At 38.5% G+C, this 22055-nt stretch overlaps 1 protein-coding gene across 1 annotated transcript; it reads right to left on the minus strand.

Annotated features, from left to right (window-relative positions):
• Window positions 1-2008: 2008 nt before the first annotated feature.
• Chac2 (ChaC cation transport regulator homolog 2) lies at window positions 2009-11477 on the minus strand. The gene is made up of 3 exons (XM_021176496.2): window positions 11228-11477; window positions 4840-4875; window positions 2009-3050 (listed from the first exon to the last, which is right to left on the minus strand). The coding sequence occupies exons 1-3, from the start codon at window positions 11360-11362 to the stop codon at window positions 2685-2687; spliced, it is 537 nt and encodes a 178-aa protein (XP_021032155.1). The 5' UTR covers window positions 11363-11477; the 3' UTR covers window positions 2009-2684.
• Between the last annotated feature and the right edge of the window lie 10578 nt (window positions 11478-22055).

The following is a 22055-nucleotide window of genomic DNA, read 5'->3' on the forward strand; positions in this document are numbered from 1 at the left end:
CACTAGAAGTTCTTGACTATGCCTTTTTCAGAGAAGCGAAAATCAGCGAAGATGTGAGACCCACAAGCATTGCACAGCTAACTGTACCAGCAAGCCAAGCTCTGTCTCTCACTCCACAAAGTCCTATTTATACCCTTCTAAACATCAGGTGTCCTCTACATATCTTGTCTCAGCATGTGCATCCAATCAGCTTGAGTCTGTGGAAATGGCAAGAATCTGTAGTACACCACCAGATTTTTTTTTTTTTTTGGGTGTGTTTCTCTCTATGGAGTTCTGACAAATGCAGCTCAACTATACAATGTAAGGAGGGCCAATAAATGCATGCTGTTAGCAAAGAATCCTTCATCACGTTTCCTTTCATGTGCTTGCTTTAGCAGAGCATCTCTCCTGTGTCTGCTTTAGTGCAATGTTCCTTCACACGTTTCCTTAGCCTTTTACACTTGTGTCCACTGGAATGCATTGTTCTGTCATGTGTTTGCCCCAGCAAAACACCACCCAACTGACTTTACAAAGAACCCTCAAGTTTCTACTTCATATACCATTCCTGGACATATACTTAAAAGAAGCTCCACCCCCCCCCATACACTTGCTTATCTATATTCAAAACAGCTTTATTCATAGTAGCCAGAAATTGGAAACAAACCTAGACGTCCCTCAACTGAAGAATGGATAAAGAAAATGTGGCACATTTATACAATGGAGTATTACCCAGCTATTAAAAACAATGAAATTTGCAGGCAAATGGATGAATTTAGAAAAGGTCATCCTGAGTGAGGTAAGCCAGATCCAGAATAACAAACATGGTCTGTACTCACTTACAAGAGGACCTAAGCAGGGATGCTTGAATCTCACTGAGAAGAGAAATAGACTAGAAATCTGGGGTATATGGGATGGGACTAGGTGGGAGAGAGGATGGGGAATGAGAACAAGAGAGACAAATTTGGGAGAGGTCAGAGGGAGAGAGTACTGGGAGAGAGAACTGGACTGGGAGGGAAGCATCTCTCATGAGATAGGACAAGCGAAACTCTCAGGAATCTATTAGGGTGACTCTTAGCAATGGGGCATATGGATTCTGAACCAGTCATCTCTTGTAACCAGGCAAGACTCTAATGGAAGGACTGGAACACCAACCCAACCACAAAACCTCAGATCCTCAATTTTTCCTGCCAACAAGATGTCCAGGGGTAAAAGATGGGACAGAATTTGAGGGAATGACCAACCAATGTCTAGCTCACCTTGAGACCCATGACATGAGGGGACACCCACTCCTGAGACTGTTTTTGGTATTCTACTATACTTGCAGATATGAGCCTAGCATAACTGTCATCAGAGAAGTTTTATCTAGCGACTAATGGAAACTGATGCAGAGAGCCACAGACAAACATTAAGTAGAGCTTGGGAAATCCTGTGGAAGGAGTGGAAGTATTGAAGGAGCAAAAGGTGTCAGACATCACAGGAAAACCTACAAAATCAATTAACCTTGGCACAATAGGGGCTCATAGAGATTGAACTGCCAACCAGAGAGCATGTCGGGGACTGACCTAGGCCCTCTGCACATTTGTAACAGTTGTGCAACTGGTTCTTCATGTGGGACTCCAAAAGAGGGAGCAGGCCTTTGACTACATTGCATGCCTTTGGATTCCTTCCCCCTAATTAGGCTGCCTAGTCTATCCACAATAGAAGATGTGCCTAATCTAACTGCCACTTGATATGCCAAGGCCAGGAGACTTACATGGGAAGCCTCTTCTTTGTATGAGGAGCAGGGGGAGGAGAGGTGAGAGGGAAGGGCTGGAAGGAGAGGGGAGGGAAGCTGCAATGGGGATGTAAAATAAATAAATAACCAATTTAAGAGAAAAAAGAAACAAATCAAGGATAATTTTATGAAGTTAAATAATTTGAGAATTAGCTTCCTGATTATGTAGCCACATAGTTGATGCTTTTATTTATGTGACAATATATAAATAAGGAAAATAAGGACTATAATCAGAAATGACACTACTTAGATAAATTATAATTGTAAAATCTGTTTTAAACACAATTTTTATTATGTTTCCACCAGAAAAACTATCTTTTATTTTAAAGTTTCATTATGAGATAAATAAAAAGTAAATATGATTATCATTAGTGGATTGATATATGGATAGCTCTATGTAGTTTTCCTTGGTTATAAAATACCTTTTTACCCCAAAGTAATAGAAAGCATATTATAATCCCAAAGGGATCATTTATATTAAAAGAAAAGTACAATTTCTTTTGGTCTAAATTTTAGGTTCATTTAATTCCAAATAACAAGGATATTAACAATCAGTGCTGTAACCTTACCTCTTCTATATTTCTAATAACATTATTTTAAACTTATGTACAACAAACCATGGTTATTCTAATAGAAACAGGAAGTTAATTGAGACCTGTATTTCTAATGAACAAATGTTGAAATGTAATATAATCAGGAAATCACTTGTACAATGTGGACTCTTTCCCATTATGAAAATCTTTTAGATATGTTTCAGGACACTTGCAAATAAATCGTAAATTTAGATGATATTCCAATTACAATATTAAATAGTAAGATCTTCAAGTAAGAATGTCTAAAACATACTGATGTTCTGTACTGATGTTATTTTCTGAAGACTAAAACTCTTGCCTCTTTGGGTGAGTTGGTGACTCTGTATGCAAATCAGGTTCTATTTTCCTTCTAAGCGTTCCTTTACTAATTTTTCCAACGAGAAGAGATGCTCGTCTGCATCTTCTGGCACAAGTTTCCTAACAGAATCTGCAAGTTCAAAAAGATATTCTGTATTTCTTCCACTTGGACCAGCTGCATTAAAAATTTGTTCAGCAATATCTTCCAGAGGTGCAGGGCCAAGATAGTTAGGATTATCACATGTTCCAATGTAGAGCAAAACACTGAATGGTTTTGTTGTGGAATCTTTTGGATAAAAAATGACTGTCGTAGTTCTGTAGCCTCCTTTCTCTCTGAAGTCAAGGTATGTTTTTACTTCCTCTTCTTTTCCTACTGGTAGTTTGTAAGCAACACCCCATACACTGCCCTGTTGAAAAATGAAAAGAATATACTGTTTTGTATTTATAAGGCTATCAAAGTAGGTGAAGATAATTTATGACCTAAGATATCTAATAGTCTAATGACCTAAGATATCTAATAGTCTTAGAAGTCAATGAAGTTTTGTTTTAATGTGCCTCAAAGTGGGAGATTAAGAAAAACAGCTTTTAAAATGCTGCTTTTTGATTGATTGATTGATTGATTGATTTCTTTTTACACTCCATATTTTATGAGTCTACCCATCCACCCTCTGACTGTTCCACATCCCATACCTCCTCCCCATCCCCTGTCTCCACATGGATATCCCCATGCCCTACCCCACCTGACCTCTAAACTCCCTGGGGCCTCCAGTCTCTTGAGCGTTAGATACATCATCTCTGAATAAACCCAGATCCAGCAGTCCTCCCTCTACTGTATGTTTGTTGGGGGCCTCTAAAATGGTATTTTTAAATAAGTAAATAAAATGCTTTATTTTGAATAAGTAATTGATTTGTATCAAGCACAGCAAGTCCCTTCCATCAAAAGTTTATATTAGGTATTATTTTTAAATTAATAAAAAGTGTTCACTGATCATTAAATTCTGTGGAAGAAAGGTGCCATTTGCTCACTAGGAGTTCCAGTCATTGGTTTGAGGATAAAGTACTTTTAGATGGCTTTTCCACTATAAACTGTTGAAAGCATTTTGCAATCAAGACTGTAATTAATGGTACTAATGTTTACCTTTTTTTTTTTTTAAATTTTCAGATAAGGACTAGCATTTTGAACAAGGCCAGCCTTGAACTTTTCATTCTTCTGCTGTAGCTTACTGATTATAGGCAGGTGGCAGTAGTGGTGCTGCTTGAGTTTTGTTTTGTATAATTTTTTCTCCAACTTGAAAGAAACTGGGTACTGTCCACCAAGTTTTGAGTGCTTCAGACTCGTTTCAGAATTACAAGTGCTGTTTATAAAATCAGTTAGACATTTTTGTTTTTACTGAAAAATACCTGATTCCAGGCAAATTTCTAGAGTGCTTTTGATTCTTAGTCATAATCTGGATACGTGGAGCCTGTCCCCATTACTGCTAAAGAGGATCACAAAATTCTCAGTCATCAGACTCACTTAGAAAGCTGTGAAAGGGAGATTACATATGATTTGGTTGTGTTTTGTTGCTTTTTGAGTTCTGATTGTAACTTTCCCATTGGTACAGAAAAGAACCGGGCAGTGGGTGGTGATGGTGCATGCTTTTAATCCAGGACAGTCAGGACCATACAGAGAACCCCTGTCCTGAAATCCCCAAACCACCAAACCTGAACAACCAAACAAACCCTAAAACCTAGGTCAACCTCATGTTTTATCTGTTATAACTGGGTGGCTTAGACTTCCTAACAGTACCAGCAGGGCTGTCTCTGACTCCTTTGCCTGCTTTTAGGACCCCTTTTCTCCTACTGGGTTGTCTTGTCCTGCTTAGGGAAGATGCCTAGTCTTACTGCATGCAACCTGATGTGCCCTGTTTGGTTGATGTCCTTGGGAGGCCTGTCCTTTTCTGAAGGGTGATAGAAGAGAGGTGGACTGGGGGAGGGAGGATGTGCAAGGAAAGGAGGAGAGGAACTGGTCTGGATATAATATATATAGAGAGAATAAAAAAAACAACAACCCCCAAACCAATCTAGAAAAGAGTTCCAGACTTTGTTTAATTCAAATTTTCTGTGATGACTAACAAAATTTCACTGATTATTAAAATACAGAGCTAACATTTTATTTAATTAGAACTATGTAAAAAAAAAAAAAGTATATCATACCCCAGGATCTTCAACAAGGGTCACAACTCTTCCAGGCTGTTTTGAAAAAGGTAGAAAAAAGTGTTTTGTTTTGTTTTGTTTTGTTTTCTAAATTAAAGTTCATTAAATAACTAAACATTAGCAACTTGTCATAGAATAAAGCTCTACTACATTTGTCTAAGGGAGTAGGTTAAAGCATTGCACATCTAACAGATCTGATTCTGTAGGTCTGGACCCTTATAATAAGTATTTATAATAGCATGCTAGCTGGCTTAGTGAAGCTCTTAGGCTCATGCTTTCAGAACCACTACTAGGCTATACTTAGATCTCAGGTATGAATGAATGAGTGATTTTTACCTGTAGTTATGAGGTACTTTACTTTAGTATTTATGCCATAGGGTGCTTCAAGGTAGTTGTTTTTATGCCCTCATAAATAAGTTTCATTGACTTATTTAGAGGCTTATACTAGATTGATCATTGTATCTATCTATCTGTCTGTCATCTCTTTACTATTTTTTGAGAGAAAGTCTCGTGTAGCCTAGAGTGGCCACAAACTTGCTATGCAGCTAAGGCTTGGTTTGAACTCTTGCTTCTCCTGCTTTTACCTCTGAAGTGCTGGGCTTATAAGCATGCCCACCAAGCCTTGCTTAGAACTGGGGTTGTTTGTTTGTTTGTTTGTTTGTTTCCTTAAACTGTTCTCATACAAGATAGATTACCTGGCAGGACTATAGTAGCCTAAGTGCATTTTAATTAATTATATTCTAATTAATTAATTAATCAATTGTTCTTTTCAGATAGTTTTCAGTGTGTAGCCTGGGTTGGTCGTGAACTCACTATGTATATAGGCTTGTCTTGAATTCCTAGTAAACTTTGTCTCAGCCTCCAGAGACTACTGTTTGTAGTAGAGAGTTCCCCCATGTAAGAGAGACAATTCAGAAAGATGACTGGAGATTGCACAGAGTCAGGTTTGTAAAGTGAGAAGGCAGAGTTGAGGGAGTGGTGGTGCAGTTAATAGTACAAATAGATACTTTCCTATCTTGGACCTTGGGCTAAAAAAAAAAGGCAGACTTGTGAAAACACTAACTTGAAGTTATTAGAACAATGGAAACAAGAAGCCATTAAAATGTGAGTGAAATTAGAAATTAAAACCTGTAGCACATGTGTAGCAGGTGATTGCTATCTTAAGAAGTATTTTGGGAATATGAGATTGGTAAAATGTATAGTGGTTAAAATAGAAGGAGGAAGAAATAAGAGTGCAGAGTAAAAAATACCTGCAGTGAGGGTAACACATTTTATATTTCAGCTCATTTCCCCCCTGCCCAGCTGATCCAATTCTTGATAGTTTTGTCTTTTAAAAGTATGTGTATGTACACTCCTCTCCCCCCATAAATAAGTAAATATTTTAAAAACTATGTGTGTTGGGGGCATGTGCATGTGAGGCCAGAAGAGGGCAGGAGATCCCTCTGGGAGCTGGAGTTACAGGTGTGTGCTTGCTGCCTATTGCTAAGTGTTGAGAACTGAACTTGGGTGCTCTTCAAGAACAGTATGAGCCTCAGAGGCATCTCTTCACCCAGTTAATTCTTTTTTATCAGTCTATTGTCTCCTTAGAGATTTCTCTGTCTGCTTCTGATTTTGCTTCCTACTAGTCCAATGAGAGCCAAGAATAGCTTTCTGGTTTTAAATCTTTCAAGGTTGTGCTATTCTATAGAATACAACTAAAGGTGCTTTGCTAAACTGGGAACCCCATTCCTTCCTACCTTTCTCCACAAGATATTGACTTACTTAAATGTCTTCTTTGGGGAGGGGGGAGGGGATAGGGGATTTTCAGAGGGGAAACTAGGAAAGGGGATAACATTTGAAATGTAAATAAAGAAAATATCTTAAAAAAAGGAAAGTTTTGCTCAGTTTTGGACCCTACATGCAACACTACTGACCTCCCAATCAAAATGAGCCCACTGCAGTGATAGTGGCTGTTATGGGGACAATGAACTACTTTCTACTTCGATTTGAGGACCACTCCTCAGGATGCAATTCATGCCTGGAACTTTAAACCTAGGTGAGAGCCTGTGAGAGACATGGACAGAGGCAATAGTGGGGAAATATTTATGATTAGCTTACTAAATGGATATTTTGTGCCTCTCAAAGTACCTTCTAAACATTTATGTCTGTACTCATAGGTAACTACTGTTGTCAGCTTTGGTTCCAAAAGTTTCTTTGTGCAGTGAGTGGAAGTTACTGCTGAGACTGATGATTCTGAGTGGAAAAATGACTATTTTTTTGGCCTGTACCACTAACTACCTAGAGCTTAAGGGACATCACAAAAAAAGGAGGAACCAGAGACAAAGTATAATCAAAGAAAGGGATGAAATATTATGGAACTCTTCTTCTAGGCATAAAGTGGTCTCTACACTCCACATCAGCTCTAATTACTTGCCCCAGGCTTGCCCATAACTGGGCACATCAATATTCTGTCATGTAGAAGGGTGGCTTATGTCCCCACGAGCATCTATTGACCAAGTAGGGAGGGGCTCATGAATGCTCCAATGGTTTCTGGGACAGAGTCTACTTCAGTGATGAATGTACTTAAAAGTTGCATGCCTCTGCAGTAAACCCTCACTCACGCTCCTCCTAAGCAACACCAATGAAAAGTTCAGTTTGAACAAGAGGGCAGGGGTAAGCAGGAGTGGGAAAAGACAAGAGGAGAAAAGGTAATGGGGGCACTGTGATCAAGGTGCATGCCTGTGTGTATGAAATATGAAATTATTATAAATGTGCTAATAAATATTAATATAAAATAAACGCTCAAAACTCTTAAAAAGTCTCCTTTATATAACTCTTACTGTCACATCTATGAACATTTTTGAAAGACAGTACATGTTTCTAATTTTTTTTTAATAAGGGAGCAATGAAACTGAAGAAAGGGTTCTTTTCTTAGTTTATTTATTTCGTTTTTAAAGATAGAGTCTTGGGTAGCCCAGGCTTGCCAGCTACTCATAGTATAGCTAAGGATGACTTAGAACTAACTTCTGATGCACCACCTCTACCCCCTGAGTATAGCAGTGAGGTTTTCTCACACCCCAGTTTGTGTGGTAGTAGGGTTAACATTAGGTGAGCTACATGTTGTCACTTTCTTTTCCTTCCTCATTTTTGAGATAAAACAGTGTCTTGCTGTGTAGCCAAGGCTAGCCACAAAGTGGCAATCCTCTTGCCTCAGCCTCCTCAATTCAATGATTACAAGTGTGCATCAGCATCTGTGGCTAAGAAGAGGTCTTCAAAATGAATAGGATTGGGAGTTGTTTTATTAACAAGTTATGATTGGTGGGGGTTTTTTGTTTTGTTTTGTTTTGTAATTTTTTCAAGACAGGGTTTCTCTGTGTAGCCCTGGCTCTCCTGGAACTCACTTTGTAGACCAGGCTGGCCTCGAACTCAGAAATCCGCCTGCCTCTGCCTCCTGAGTGCTGGGATTAAAGACATGCGCCACCATGCCTGGCTATGATTGGTGTTTTTATTGGATGACAGGGAATGCTTTTAATCTAGGAAAGTTAAGGATTTAGTAAGTATTCCTGATTTTTCAAATTAAAATGATTCTTTTGCCAGGTGTGTGTGACAACATTCACTTTTATCTAGAGTACGTGGGAGGTGCAGAAAGGAGAATCAGGAACTCATGGTCATGTTCGCTATATAGCAAGTTTCAAAACTGCTTGGGCTATACAAGACCCTATAGCAAACAAAACAAAATAAGACACACTTCCTTTTTTACAGTTATAATTTTGGAGAAAATTCTCTTAAGTCAAATCGTTCCTTTGTTGAAAAACAGTCATTTTTGTGATACAGATGTACTTAAGTAAATGTAGAAGCTAGGTATGGTGGCACAGGCCTTTATTCCCTGTGTTCTGGGAGACAGAGAAAGTTGGATCTCTGAGTTTGAGGTTAGCTTGATCTTCAAAGTGACTTCCATGCCAGCCAGAAGTACATAGTGAGACTGTCTCTAAAAATAAACAGAAACCTAGGAAGAAATTAAAGTTTAATGAAGAAATTCAAGCAAACAATTCTCTCTACTACACTATATGAAACAAGCCTTACATCTGTATAGCTGCCATTCTTATAACTAACTTAGTGGGTACATACTTTTGTAAAAATACAGTTTATATCCTAAGAATTATCTGAGTCATTCCAAGTTACTGAATTGTTCTGGAATATTCTTTTATATTTTTGTCCAGATAGTTACATTTAGACAAATGTGAAGTCAAGTTAGGATGTTTTGTCTAGTTCTTTAACAGAATACTGTATTTGAAATATATTTAGTGCTGGGCAGTGGTGGTGCACGCCTTTAATTCCAGCACATGGGAGGCAGAGGCAGGCCGATTTCTGAGTTTGAGGCCAGCCTGGTCTACAAAGTGAGTTCCAGGACAGCCAGGGCTACACAGAGAAACCCTGCCTTGAAAAACCAAGGGGGAAAAAAAAGGAATATATTTAGTGCTAAATAGTTCTGTTAATTTTCTATGTTTTCCTCATTGTTGTTTTGAAATGAAAGGTGTAAAACTATTAGCCAATACAGCTCCCTTTAAGTCTTAGTAAGCTGAAGCACAAAGAAACATTGGCTTTGATAGATCTCTTATTACTTTTTTTTTTTAACATTTATTTACTTTCTATGTACACACCTGTGCCATGGCTTGTGTGTTGAGGTCAGAGGGTACCTTGTAGGAGTCAGTTTTGTCCTTTACTTGGTGAGCTACATCTCTGGCCTTATTAAAAATGTAATTTAAAAAAGTTATCTTTTCCTTTTAAAGAACCATTGATCCCATCTTCCCAAAGACAGGGTCTTAACTATGTAGCTCTGGCCTCAACTCAGAGATCCACATGCCTCTGCCTCCCAAGTGCTGGCATTAAAGGCATGTACGGTTATGCTGGGGTCTCTGGCCCTACTTTTTAAAAATGATATATACAAACAGCACCACCACAAAACAAAACCATCACAACAACAAAATCTGAAAACAAACCATGGACTTTTTTTTTTTTTTTACCAGCAGTCTGCGTGACAGTACACATATCTTAATGTGCTATGTAACAAAGATATCCTCTGATTGAGCCTATGTTGTAAAATATGCAGTCATAACCACATACCTGCCTGCTTAATGTTTGGTTATTAAAATGAAAACCTAGTTTATTTATTTTAATTCTTTAATATTTTAAATATTGTTTTATAGTAGTCTTGGTAATTCTTTGGTTATGGTGTTTCTGTTGATGTAAATAAACATTGGCCCTCTGTTTGGGTTCCACTAGGCCAGGAAAGTCTACCTTAATTCTAAATTGACAAACTGTAGTTAGAATGGTTCTACCTCAGATGCTCTTCCTGATTTAAAGCCTGTATCTTTTGAGCAGGTACAAACTGTGATCTTTCCCTTTCCTAAAATCTCCTCTGATACTTGGTTTCCAGTATTTCAGAATATTAAGCTTTAGAGTATTTTTTTAAAATGGTGCTGGGAATTGAACTCAGTGCCTTACATGCACTAGGTAAGAACTCTACTACTAAGCTAATATTCCCAAACTTGTTTCTGAGCTTGAGGTCCAGGCTGGTATTGAACTTGTGATATTCTTTTGGATTACAATTTTGTACCAGCAGACTAGGCTAATTTTAAGAGTATGTTGGAGAACACACGAACATTCAAAACCAAAGGTTAGATATTAACCAAACAAGTTACTAGTTACTTCATACTTGTTTAACTTTTTTTTTCCACAGATTTTTTTTGCAGCCAAGGCAAATAGTGAGCTGCTTCTAACACTCTGAACCCCTAGAGAGCTGAATGCTTTATATGACCAGACTGAAAAACAGATCAAATGATTTGTATTTACATTAATAATTCAAGAGAACTATGGAGAAGGAACATTCAAATAATGGAGATTTTCACTTCATTACTCAGAACGAACTGCAAACCTCACATAACTTTGCTTATACCTCTCAATCAAAAAATCACCATGGACATAAAAATTGGAATGACTGGAAACTAGTTCTTTCATGATCTTAGGCATTTTAAAACTAAAACATTGGAAACATAAATTGGAAATTTACAGGCACATATAAATTCAGACCAGTAAAAACCTGGCATAATATAGACATATCAACGAATTTACACATTGACCATGTGGTGACATGAAAATTCAACTTTATTTATTTTGTGGGGTGGCAAAGATTGCCAAGACAAGGGTGCTGGTCCTGGCCACTTCAGCCTTGGGCGAGCTCCCTGTGCCCATGCCTTCTGCTTTAGAAACTAATTACATTAGGCTTCTGAAGCGGCCTAAGGATGTCCACTTCTGGAGAGAGGCAAGGGCAGGTGGCCAATGAAGTTGAGAGCTTTATCCTGTTCCAGTGTTCTGCTGGGTAGGTGGGCATGAGGCGCTGGCTCCTTACCTTGCCTGGGACCCCGCGGTGGTCCGTGCTACCTTGCCAGAAGCGCCGACTGTAGTTTGTGATGTAACCAACCAGCTTGTCCTGGTAGGGGAAGTCCACCTTCCAGATGAGGGACCCATAACCAAACACCCACATCTTTCTGGACCCTGACCGGCACTCGGACTTCAGAACGAGACTGCTACCGAGGGGAGTAACCGGCTGCTGGGGCAGTGCCAGGCGCGCTGGCTTCGCCTGCTGTGCGGCGCAAAGCACACTGGGTTTTCAGAGCTTCTATGGTGCGGGAGGGGTGGGGGTAGGGAATGGGAGGCAGGGGACTACATTACCCACAATTCTTTAGAGATTTATGACTCTCGAGTTAGAGCAGCACCCCTCCCACCTTTTTTTCTAGTGAGAATTGAAAGAGGAGAAAACGCAGGACTCCTGTCTTTTAGGGCACCACAATTAGCACGTAGTCATTTTGTTGTGCTTTGAAAATTGGCTAGCTGCCCACATGAAACAGCAGCCAGAGTGGCAGATCCCGGAAGTATAATATCTCTATGACCAAATCCTTTGTCCTTTGCTTTTCAAATAGAAGCAAAAATTTTACAACAGTAGTTTTATGTGTGTGAAAAAGCAACTGGATTCTAATGGAAGTTGTCTATCAGATGGTGGGTGGCGGGGAGGAAGAACGGGACTGCCTAGGCATGATGAAGGAGAGAGTTTTTTAATACAGTCAGAGACATCTGGAACAGTTCACAGTGGACAGGACCAAACTGAGCTGTGCCATGTGAGAAGAGGGAGGGGAAGAAAGATGAGAGAGAGAGGAACCAGGTGCCGCAGCCTGGAGGCCCAAAGGGGATTTGGTTGGATTATATAGGAAAGGGCTGCTGGTAGAAGGTCAGCCCAGCCTAGGGATGGAAAAGTTTAGAGTAGGGGGTGGAGTATGCCAGCAGGAGGGTCCTGAAATAGATCAGAACTGAAGGATGCAGGAAGAACTTTGCGGTCAGTGTCTTATTATGATGTTATAGGCACCTCAGCCATTCTTCCCACTTTTGAAACCTACCACTTATTTAAACTTCAAAGAACTGCCTTGTTCATTCTTAATCTCTGTGGCTCAGAGAAGAGCAGGTGCGCTCTCCCATACATATACTTCACCAGTGGTTTTTACAATGCTGTATATAGAATCATTTTCTCAGATGAATGGCTGCTGTTTTGTTTAATACGAAACTTTGAGGATAATGAATATTCTTTACTGAACACTTAATTTGGATGGTTGAGGAGAATTCTTATATTTAGTTTAAAATGTATTATTTTTCCTGGATTTCCTTCTTAACTCTTAAGTATTTTCATTGCCTCCCCATCAGACAGTTCTATTCTTGCAGAACTATGACAGGACATCTTAAATTTTAGATAAAAACACTAGTGGGAAAATATGTAGAACCACTGGTGACTATTGGGAAACATATTTTCTTAGTCTTCCTTTGGGCCGAGTTCTTTGTATTCTTAAGATTATAATATATTATGTATTTGAATTTCTCAAAAATTGAAAATTAAGTGATATATACACACTCCTCACCCCCCCAAAAGACCAGAGTTTTGTTTTTTGTCTTTGATTGGCACCCCACTGAAAAGCAAGCTGATGTCCTAAATGTTGCTATAGTGATATAAATAGTAAGGAAGCAAAAAAATCCTCTTAAGTTATAGGGATTTTTAAAATACACACTCTAGATAAAGGTTCCAAACAGTGAACTCAAATACAGACTTTTGAAAGTGTTGAAGCAGTAACTACATAAATTGTAGAAAATTTGGCTTGGATTTGCATTTTTCTGGGGAGAAACTTGTTTGATGCATCTCTCCAAGAGGTCAAACATTCCAAGAAATACTACCATCTGTTGAGTTAGTGCTATTTCTCACTTCAACCATTCTGATTCTTTATGGAGGTATAAGACTAGAAATGTTGGGCGATTTGATTGCCCATTTATGATGATTTCTGTTTTTGATCTTCAGCAATACTAGAGAAGAATGCTAACTTCAGAGAATGAAAAAAAAAACGTATATATTAGATTTATTTATTTATTTTATGCATATGAGTACACCACCATTGCTCTCTCTCATGCCCAGAAGAGGGCATGAGGCCCCATAAAATAAGTTGTGGTTTCACAATGCTTGGCATAATTATTTCTGTTAAACTCTTTGCTGTCATTTTTCTTTCTTTTTTTTCTATTAGATATTTTCTTTATTTACATTTCAATACTTAGCCCCTTTCCTAGTTTCCCCTCTGAAAATCCCCTATCCTCTCCCCTCTTCCCCTGCTCCCCAACCCACCCACTCCCTCTTCCTGGTCCAGGCATTCCCCTATACTGGGGCATAGATCCTTCACAGGACCAAGGCCCTCTCCTCCCACTGATGGCCAACTAGGCCATCCTCTGCTACATATGCAGCTAGAGCCATGAGTCTCTCCGTGTGTTTTCTTTGATTGGTGGTTTAGTCCCAAGAGGTCTGGGGTTACTGGTTAGTTCATATTGTTGTTCCTCCCAAGGGGCTGCAAACCCCTTCAGCTCCTTGGGTACTTTTTCTAGCTCCTTCATTGGGGACACTGTGCTCCATCTAATGGATGGCTGTGAGCATCCACTTCTGTATTAGTCAGTCACTGGCAGAGCCTCTCAGGACACTGCTATATCAGTCTTCTTTCAGCAAGCTCTTGTTGGCATCTGCAATAGCATCTGTGTTTGGTGGTTGTTTATGGGGTGGATCCCCAGGTAGGGCAGTTTCTGGATGGTCATGCCTTCAGTCTGTACTCTGAAACTTGTCTCTGTAACTCCTTCCATTGGAATTTTGTTTCCCCGTCTAAGAAGGATTGAAGTGTCCACACTTTTGTCTTCCTTCTTCTTGAGTTTCATGTGTTTTGCAAATTGTATCTTGGTTATTCTGAGCTTCTGGGCTAATATCCATTTATCAGAGAGTGCATATCATATGTGTTCTATTGTGATTGGGTTACCTCACTTAGGATGATATCCTTCAGATCCACCTATTTGTCTAAGAATTTCATAAATTCATTGTTTTTAATAGCTGAGTAGTACCACATTCTGTATCCATTCCTCTGTTGAGGGACATCTGGGTTCTTTCCAGCTTCTGGCTATTATAAATAAGGCTATGAACATAGTGGAGGATCTGTCCTTATTAAAAGTTGGAACATCTTCTGGGTATATGCCCAGGAGTGGTATAGCTGGGTCCTCAGGTGGTATTATGTCAATTTTCTGAGGAACCACCAAACTGATTTCCAGAGTGGTTGTACAAGCTTGCAATCCCACCAGCAATGGAGGAGTGTTCCTCTTTCTCCAAATCCTAACCAGCATCTACTGTCACCTGAGTTTTTGATCTTAGCAATTCTGACTGTTGTGAGATGGGATCTCATTTGGTATTCCTCAGGTGAGAATTCTTTGTTTAACTCTGTACCCCATTTTAAAATAGGATTATTTGGTTTTCTGGAGTCTTAACTTCTTGAGTTCTTTGTATATATTGGATATTAGCCCTCTATCAGATTTAGAATTGGTAAGATCTTTTCCCAATCTGTTGGTTGCCTTTTTGTCTTATTGACAGTGTCCTTTGCCTTACAGAAGCTTTGCAATTTTATAAGGTCCCCTTTGTTGATTGTTGATCTTACAGCACAAGCCATTGGTGTTCTCTTCAGGAATTTTTCCCCTGTGCCCATATCTTCAAGGCTCTTCCCTACTGTATCCTCTATAAGTTTCAGTGTCTCTGGTTTTATGTGGAGTTCCTTGATCCATTTAGACTTGAGCTTTGTACAAGGAGATAAGAATGGATCAATTTACATTCTTCTACATGCTGACTATCAGTTGAGCCAGCACCATTTGTTGAAGATGCTGTCTTTTTTCTTCTGGATTGTTTTAGCTCCTTTGTCAAAGATCAAATGACCATAGGTGTGTGAGTTCACTTCTGTGTATTCAGTTCTATTCCACTGATCTACTTGTCTGTCTTTGTACCAGTACTATGCAGTTTTTATGACAATTGCTCTTTAGAACAGCTGGAGTTCAGGGATGGTGATTCCACCAGAAGTTCTTTTATTGTTGAGAATAGTTTTTCCTATCCTGGGTTTTTTGTTATTCCAGATGAAAAATTGAATTGAAATTTTAATGGGGATTGCATTGAATAGGTAGATACCTTTCAGCAAGATAGCCATTTTTACTATATTAATCCTACCAGTCCATGAGCATGGGAGATCTTTCCATCTTCTGAGATCTTCTTCAATTTCTTTCTTCAGAGACTTGAAGTTCTTATCATACAGAACTTTCACTTGCTTAGATAAGAGTCACAGCAAAGTATTTTATATTATTTGTGACAATTGTGAAATATTTTTTTCCCTAATTTCTTTTTCACCCTGTTTACCCTTTGTGTAGAGAAAGGCCACTGATTTGTTTCAGTTAATTTTATATCCAGCTACTTTGCTGAGTTATTTATCAGGTTTAGGAGTTCTCTGGTGGAATTTTTGTGGTCACTTATATATACTACATATCATCTGCAAAGAGTGATATTTTGACTTCTTCCTCTCCAATTTGTATTCCTTTGATCTTCTTTTGTTGTCTAATTGCTCTGGCTAGGACTTCAAGTACGATATTAAATAGGTAGGGAGACAGTGGGCAGCCTTGTCTACTCCATGATTTTAGTGGGATTGCTTTAATTTAAGTCTTTCTCCATTTCCTTTGTTGTTGGCTACTGGTTTGCTGTATATTGCTTTTATTATGTTTAGGTATGGGCCTTGAATTCCTGATCTTTCCAAGACTTTTATCATGAATGGGTGTTGGATTTTGTAAAGTGCTTTCTCAGCATCTAATTAGATGATCATCTGGTTGTTGTTGTTGTTGATGTTTTTGGTTTTTCGAGACAGGGTTTCTCTGTTTAGCCCTGGCTGTCCTGGAACTCACTTTGTAGACCAGGCTGGCCTTGAACTCGTTAATTTGATCCTGATTTAACTTTGATACCTGTTATCTGTCTAGAAAATTGTGCATTTCGTCCAGGTTTTCCAGTTTTGTTGAGTATAGGCTTTTGTAGTAGGATCTGATAATTTTTTGGATTTTCTCAGATTCTGTTGTTATGTCTCTCTTTTCATTTCTGATTTTGTTAATTAGCATCCTGTCCCTGTGCCCTCCAGTTAGTAGGGCTAAGGGTTTACCTATCATGTTGATTTTCTCAAAGAACTAGCTCCTGGTGTGGTTGATTCTTTATAGAGTTGTTTTTGTTTCTACTTGGTTGATTTCAGCCCTGAGTTTGATTATTTCCTGCTGTCTACTCCTCTTGGGTAAATTTGCTTCCTTTTGTTATAGAGCTTTCAGGTGTGCTGTCAAGCTGCTAGTGTATGCTCTCTCCAGTTTCCTTTTGGAGGCACTCATAGGTATGAGTTCACCTCTAAGACTGCTTTCATTGTGTCTCATAAGTTTGGATATGTTCTGGCTTCATTTTCATTAAACTCTAAAAAGTCTTTAATTTCTTTCTTTCTTCCTTTCTTGACTGAGTTATCATTGAGTAGAGTGTTGTTCAGCTTTCATGTGTATGTGGGTTTTCTATCATTTATGTTGTTATTGAAGATGAGCCTTAGTCTGTGGTGATCTGATAGGCTGCATGGGATTATTTCAATAATTTTGTATCTGTTGAGGCCTGTTTTGTGACAATTTTTGTGTTCAATTTGGACAAAATACCATGTGGTGCTCAGAAGAAGGTATATCCTTTTAGGATAAAACGTTCTATAGATATCAGTTAAATCCATTTGTCTCATAACTTCTGTTTCCTTCACTGTGTCTCTGTTTAGTTTCTTTTTTTTTTTCCTAGTTTTATTTAATATTTTAGTGTTGGTTTTTTTTTTTTTTCCCCTGGACAGGGTTTCTCTGTATAGCCCTGGCTGTCCTGGAACTCACTTTTTAGACCAGGCTGGCCTCGAACTCAGAAATCCGCCTACCTCTGCCTCCCGAGTGCTGAGATTAAAGGCGTGTGCCACCACACCTGGCTCTGTTTAGTTTCTGTTTCCAGGATCTGTTCATTGATGAGAGAGTGTTGTTGAAGTCTCCCACTATTATTGTGTGTGGTGCAATGTGTGTTTTGAGCTCTATTAAAATTTCTTTAATGAATGTGGATGACCTTGCATTTGGAGCATAGATGTTCAGAATTGAGAGTTCATGTTGGTAGATTTTACTTTTGATGAGTATGAAGTGTCCCTCCTTATCTTTTTTGATATCTTTAGATTGAAAGTCGATTTTATTTGATAATCAAATGGCTACTGTAGCTTGTTTCTTGCTGCCATTTGCTTGGAAAATTGTTTTCTAGCCTTTTACTCTGAGGTAGTTTCTGTCTTTGTCTTTGTCTTGTATACAGGAAAATGTTGGGCCCTGTATATGTAACCAGTCTGTTATTCAATGTCTTTTTATTGGGAAATTGAGTCATTGATATTAAGAGATATTAAGGAAAAGACGTTGTTGCTTCCTGTTATTTTTATTGCTAGAGTTGAAATTTTGTTCATGTGGCAATCTTCTTTTAGGTTTGTTGAAAAATTGCTTTCTTGCTTTTTGTAGAGCGTAGTTTCCCTCTTTGTGTTGGAATTTTCGCTTTATTATCCTTTGAAGGGCTGGATTTGTGGAAAGATATTGTGTAAATTGGGTTTGGTCGTGGAATACCTTGGTATCTCTGTCTATGGTAATTGAGAGTTTTGCTGGGTATAGTAGTCTGGGCTGGCATTTGTGCTCTCTTATGTTTCATATGACTTCTGCCCAGGATCTTCTGGCTTTCATAGTCTCTGGGGAGAAGTCAGGTGTAATTATGATGGGTCTGCCTTTATATGTTACTTGACCTTATTCTATCTTTGTTGAGTACATTTGGTGTTTTGATTATTATGTGATGGGAGGAATTTCTTTTCTGGTCCAAACTATTTGGAGTTCTGTAGGCTTCTTGTATGTTCATGGGCATCTCTTTCTTTAGGTTGGGGAAGTTTTCCTCTATAATTTTGTTGAAGATATTTACTGGCCCCTTCTATACCTATTATCCTTAGTTTGGTCTTCTCATTATGTCCTGGGTTTCCTGGATGTTTGGGTTAGTATATTTTTTCATTTCGTATTTTCTTTTTTGTTGTGTCAATGTTTTTATGGTATCTTCTGCACCTCAGATTCTCTCTTCTATCTCTTGTATTCTGTTTGTTATGCTTGCATTTATGGCTCCTGACTTCTTTCCTGGGTTTTCTATTTTCAGAGTTGTCTCCCTTTGTGATTTCTTTATTGTTTCTACTTCCATTTTTAGATCCTGGATGGTTTTGTTCAATTCTTTCACCTGTTTCTTTGTGTTCTCTTGTATTTCTTTAAAGGAGTTATTTATCTCCTTCTTATAGTCCTCCATCATCATCATGAGAAATGACTTTAGATCCATATCTTGCTTTTCTGGTGTGATGGTGTATCCCGGATTTGCTATGGTGGGAGAGTTGGGTTCTGATGATGCCAAGTAACCTTGCTTTCTGTTGCTTCTGTTCTTATGCTTGCCTCCCGCCGTCTGATTATCTCAAGTGCTCCCTTCCTTCAATATATCTGATTGGAGCCTGTCTTTCCTGTAATCCCAGTTGAGTTAGAACTTCTCAGAGTCCAGCTTTCTTTGTGATTCTGTGATTCTGGGGTCATGTGATGCTGAGATTCTGGGTATGCCAGAGTTCTTGTCAGTCAAGCTTCCTTTGAGACTCTGAGATCCTGGTATGACCAAGCTCCTGGGATCCTGGGATTCCAAGATCCTGGGCATGTTAGAGTGCCTGAAAGTGGTACCTCCTCTGGGGACTGTGGGGCTGTCTGCTGAGTTCTTAACCAAGGTAGACCGGTGCCAACTGGAAGGAACCTGAGCCAGTCGTTGAGCTGGATTCCTGTGTCTGTGCTCTAGCTGGCCCCAGGCACCCCTGGTTCTGTTCAAACAGATGTTGTGTTCCACTCACCAGTGATCCTAAGATCCTTGGCATGGTAGGGCACCTGTGGGGTGGAGAGTCCTCTGGAGACCATGGTATTGCCCGCCAAGTTCGGGCCCAAGTTGGCCCGGTACTGGTGCAGACCAGAAGCTGCTGTCATTTTTCTTAAATATTTTCCTCATTTGGAAAAATTAAGATACATAGGTAAATTATGAAACTGTAGCTACTGTTCATATACCTTCCATCATAAACTTGTTAGGAATATTTACCAACAGTTAATGCATTTGGAGTAAGGTGCATGTGTTATAACTTTTTAATATTAAATACTTTTCTAAATACTTTTACACATATCTTTTAAAATATAAGAAAATTATTTAAATTGTATTATCAAATATCTATCATATCCAAATTTCCTTAATTATCTTAAAATTGTTCTGGAGTCACTAGAGAATAGGTAGGTGTTATAAAAGGTGATATCTTACAAACAGCTTATGTTGACTAGTCAGTGTTAGAGATGGAAAGGAATGCCGCTGTTCTTACAGCATATTTTTTTCTGGACTTGATTTCCTTTTACAAAGCCAGAGATATTACTAAGTTCTCTTATTTTTTCAGGGTATTATATATTGTTTGAATCCGCTAATGTTATTTGTAACCAAGAGAGAAGCCAGTAGGAAAAATAATCATATCTACATATTTTGCCCAAGTGGTGTTCTTCAAATATTTTTATAGTTGTACCTTTATGTGTGTCTTCAGGATAGAAATATATTTTCCTTTGTTAAACAAACACACTTAATACATTATCAGTATGATATTTGTTTTCTTTTATACATATAATTATTTTGGGAAGAAGCTAGCAAGGTTCAGCATAGGGTAGCATTTCAGTATCCTTCAGTATGGCCTTAAGCTCTCTCTATAGTCTTTTTTTTTTTTTTTTTTTTTTNTGTAGCCCTGGCTGTCCTGGCACTCACTTTGTAGACCAGGCTGGCCTCGAACTCAGAAATCCGCCTGCCTCTGCCTCCCGAGTGCTGGGATTAAAGGCCACCATGCCCGGCTTCTCTCTATAGTCTTATTTTGCTACTGCTGTTTGTTTATCTGATCCTTCTTCCAAAGTGAGCTGTTTTGCTTACTCATTGTGCCTTGCTTACTCACCTCCTTTTTGTTTATGAATTTCCTTTTGTTTCAGAATGCTCTTCTTCCTATTGTGTCATTTGAAATGTTCCTTGTTATGTATGGGACAACTCACATCCCTCACCAAGTAGAATTAGATTCTTCTTTAATTTATATGATTTTCATTTTACTTTATATCATAATGTACATTTACTGTGTTGGATCACTATATTTATCCTTCCTATGAGGCTGTAAACAACTTGACATAGTATCTGTGTGATTGTATAGTCCTCGTTGCTGGTCACATAACTGGTGCTTAAAAAATAACTGTTAATTGAAAAATTTAATGTGTGTTTGGTAATAAATATCTTCACCTAATCTAAAGGAGCATTTGACCTGATGAGATTAATTTATTCATAGCTGACATAAGAAATTTGCTTGCTATAAAATGAACTTCTATATTTACAGTTTTAAGTTTCATTTTAAAGGTGACCATGTATGTTTAAATTTATTAAAGTTTAAATTTACTATTGAATCTATTTTATGCTTACTTTTAATGTCTTTCCTTAAAACTTTTTTTAATAGATTGCTTAGAATATGGATCTAGAAAATTTTTTATCAGTATTGGGCTAGATATGCTGGCATTTTCTGACAACCCTCCTCCCCCAGAGGACATTAGGAAAACTAGGATGGAACTAGGACTGAGAAGTTTACTCCTTGGGACATCAGGATTCCCCAAGAAGCCTGAATCTCAGCCCAACATATGTGACTAGTTTGCGAGTCTTATACTGAGATCTGTGTTGGGCTTTGATTGTTAGAGAACATGAAATGAGCTCTGAAGGGAGGTGATTATGATGACACACTGATACTTACATATGAAGGTTGCTGTCTGTTGGCTTTGCTGATTTCATTCAGTGAGACATTTTCAAGGATGGAACTCCTGAGTGTTTATCCTCTTCTGGAAAGGACTAACAATAGTAGGAAAACATCCCTTGTTATCCTTGTTTTCCTTCAACACCATTCCACCCTTCCTTTTTATTTTAAAAGACTTTTTGGGATTTAGTTGTTTCCTACAAAGAGTAGTAAGATGGGATTCACAAGTGGTGGTCTGCTCGTAGCAGTAGACTTTGTGCTTTGGTGTGATGTCAATGTGTAGCCTGCTGGAAAGAACTGACAGACATTTTCAGAGGGAAAAAGATAGAACAGTAAAAACTCCCTTGATATTTTAAATAAAATTGCTAGGAACTGATGTCAGAGACATACCAGTTATACTGTATCAGAGGCTGTGAAACCTAAGAGTTTTTCTAATTTTCTCATGTGAGAAATACAAGACAGGTCCACTGTGGTGGATTGATATCTAGTTCAGTGTTATTTTACTGACTGTGGCATTGCCTTTCTGCCTTGTTTTATAGACTGATCAAAAGGATGGATTTTACAGAGGCTTACTCAGACACGTGTTCTACTGTTGGACTTGCTGCCAGAGAAGGCAATGTTAAAATTCTAAGGAAATTGCTCAAAAAAGGCCGAAGTGTGGATGTCGCTGATAACAGGGGATGGATGCCAATTCATGAAGCAGCTTATCACAATGCTGTAGAATGTTTACAGATGCTAATTCATACAGGTAAAGTAAATGTAAGGTATGGGAGGCTGTATGTATAAACTAAAATAGGAAAATAGGAAGATGGTAATAAGTGATTTGTTTTCGGTAATCCTAAAATAAGTACCTCTCCTATTAAGGATGCTAAGATTTCTGCCTTGGATGGTATTCCATCTAGACATATATAAATATTACCCTTTATT

Source organism: Mus caroli, chromosome 11 (genome assembly GCF_900094665.2).
Source record: "Mus caroli chromosome 11, CAROLI_EIJ_v1.1, whole genome shotgun sequence".
In the NCBI taxonomy this organism is placed as follows: domain Eukaryota; kingdom Metazoa; phylum Chordata; class Mammalia; order Rodentia; family Muridae; genus Mus; species Mus caroli.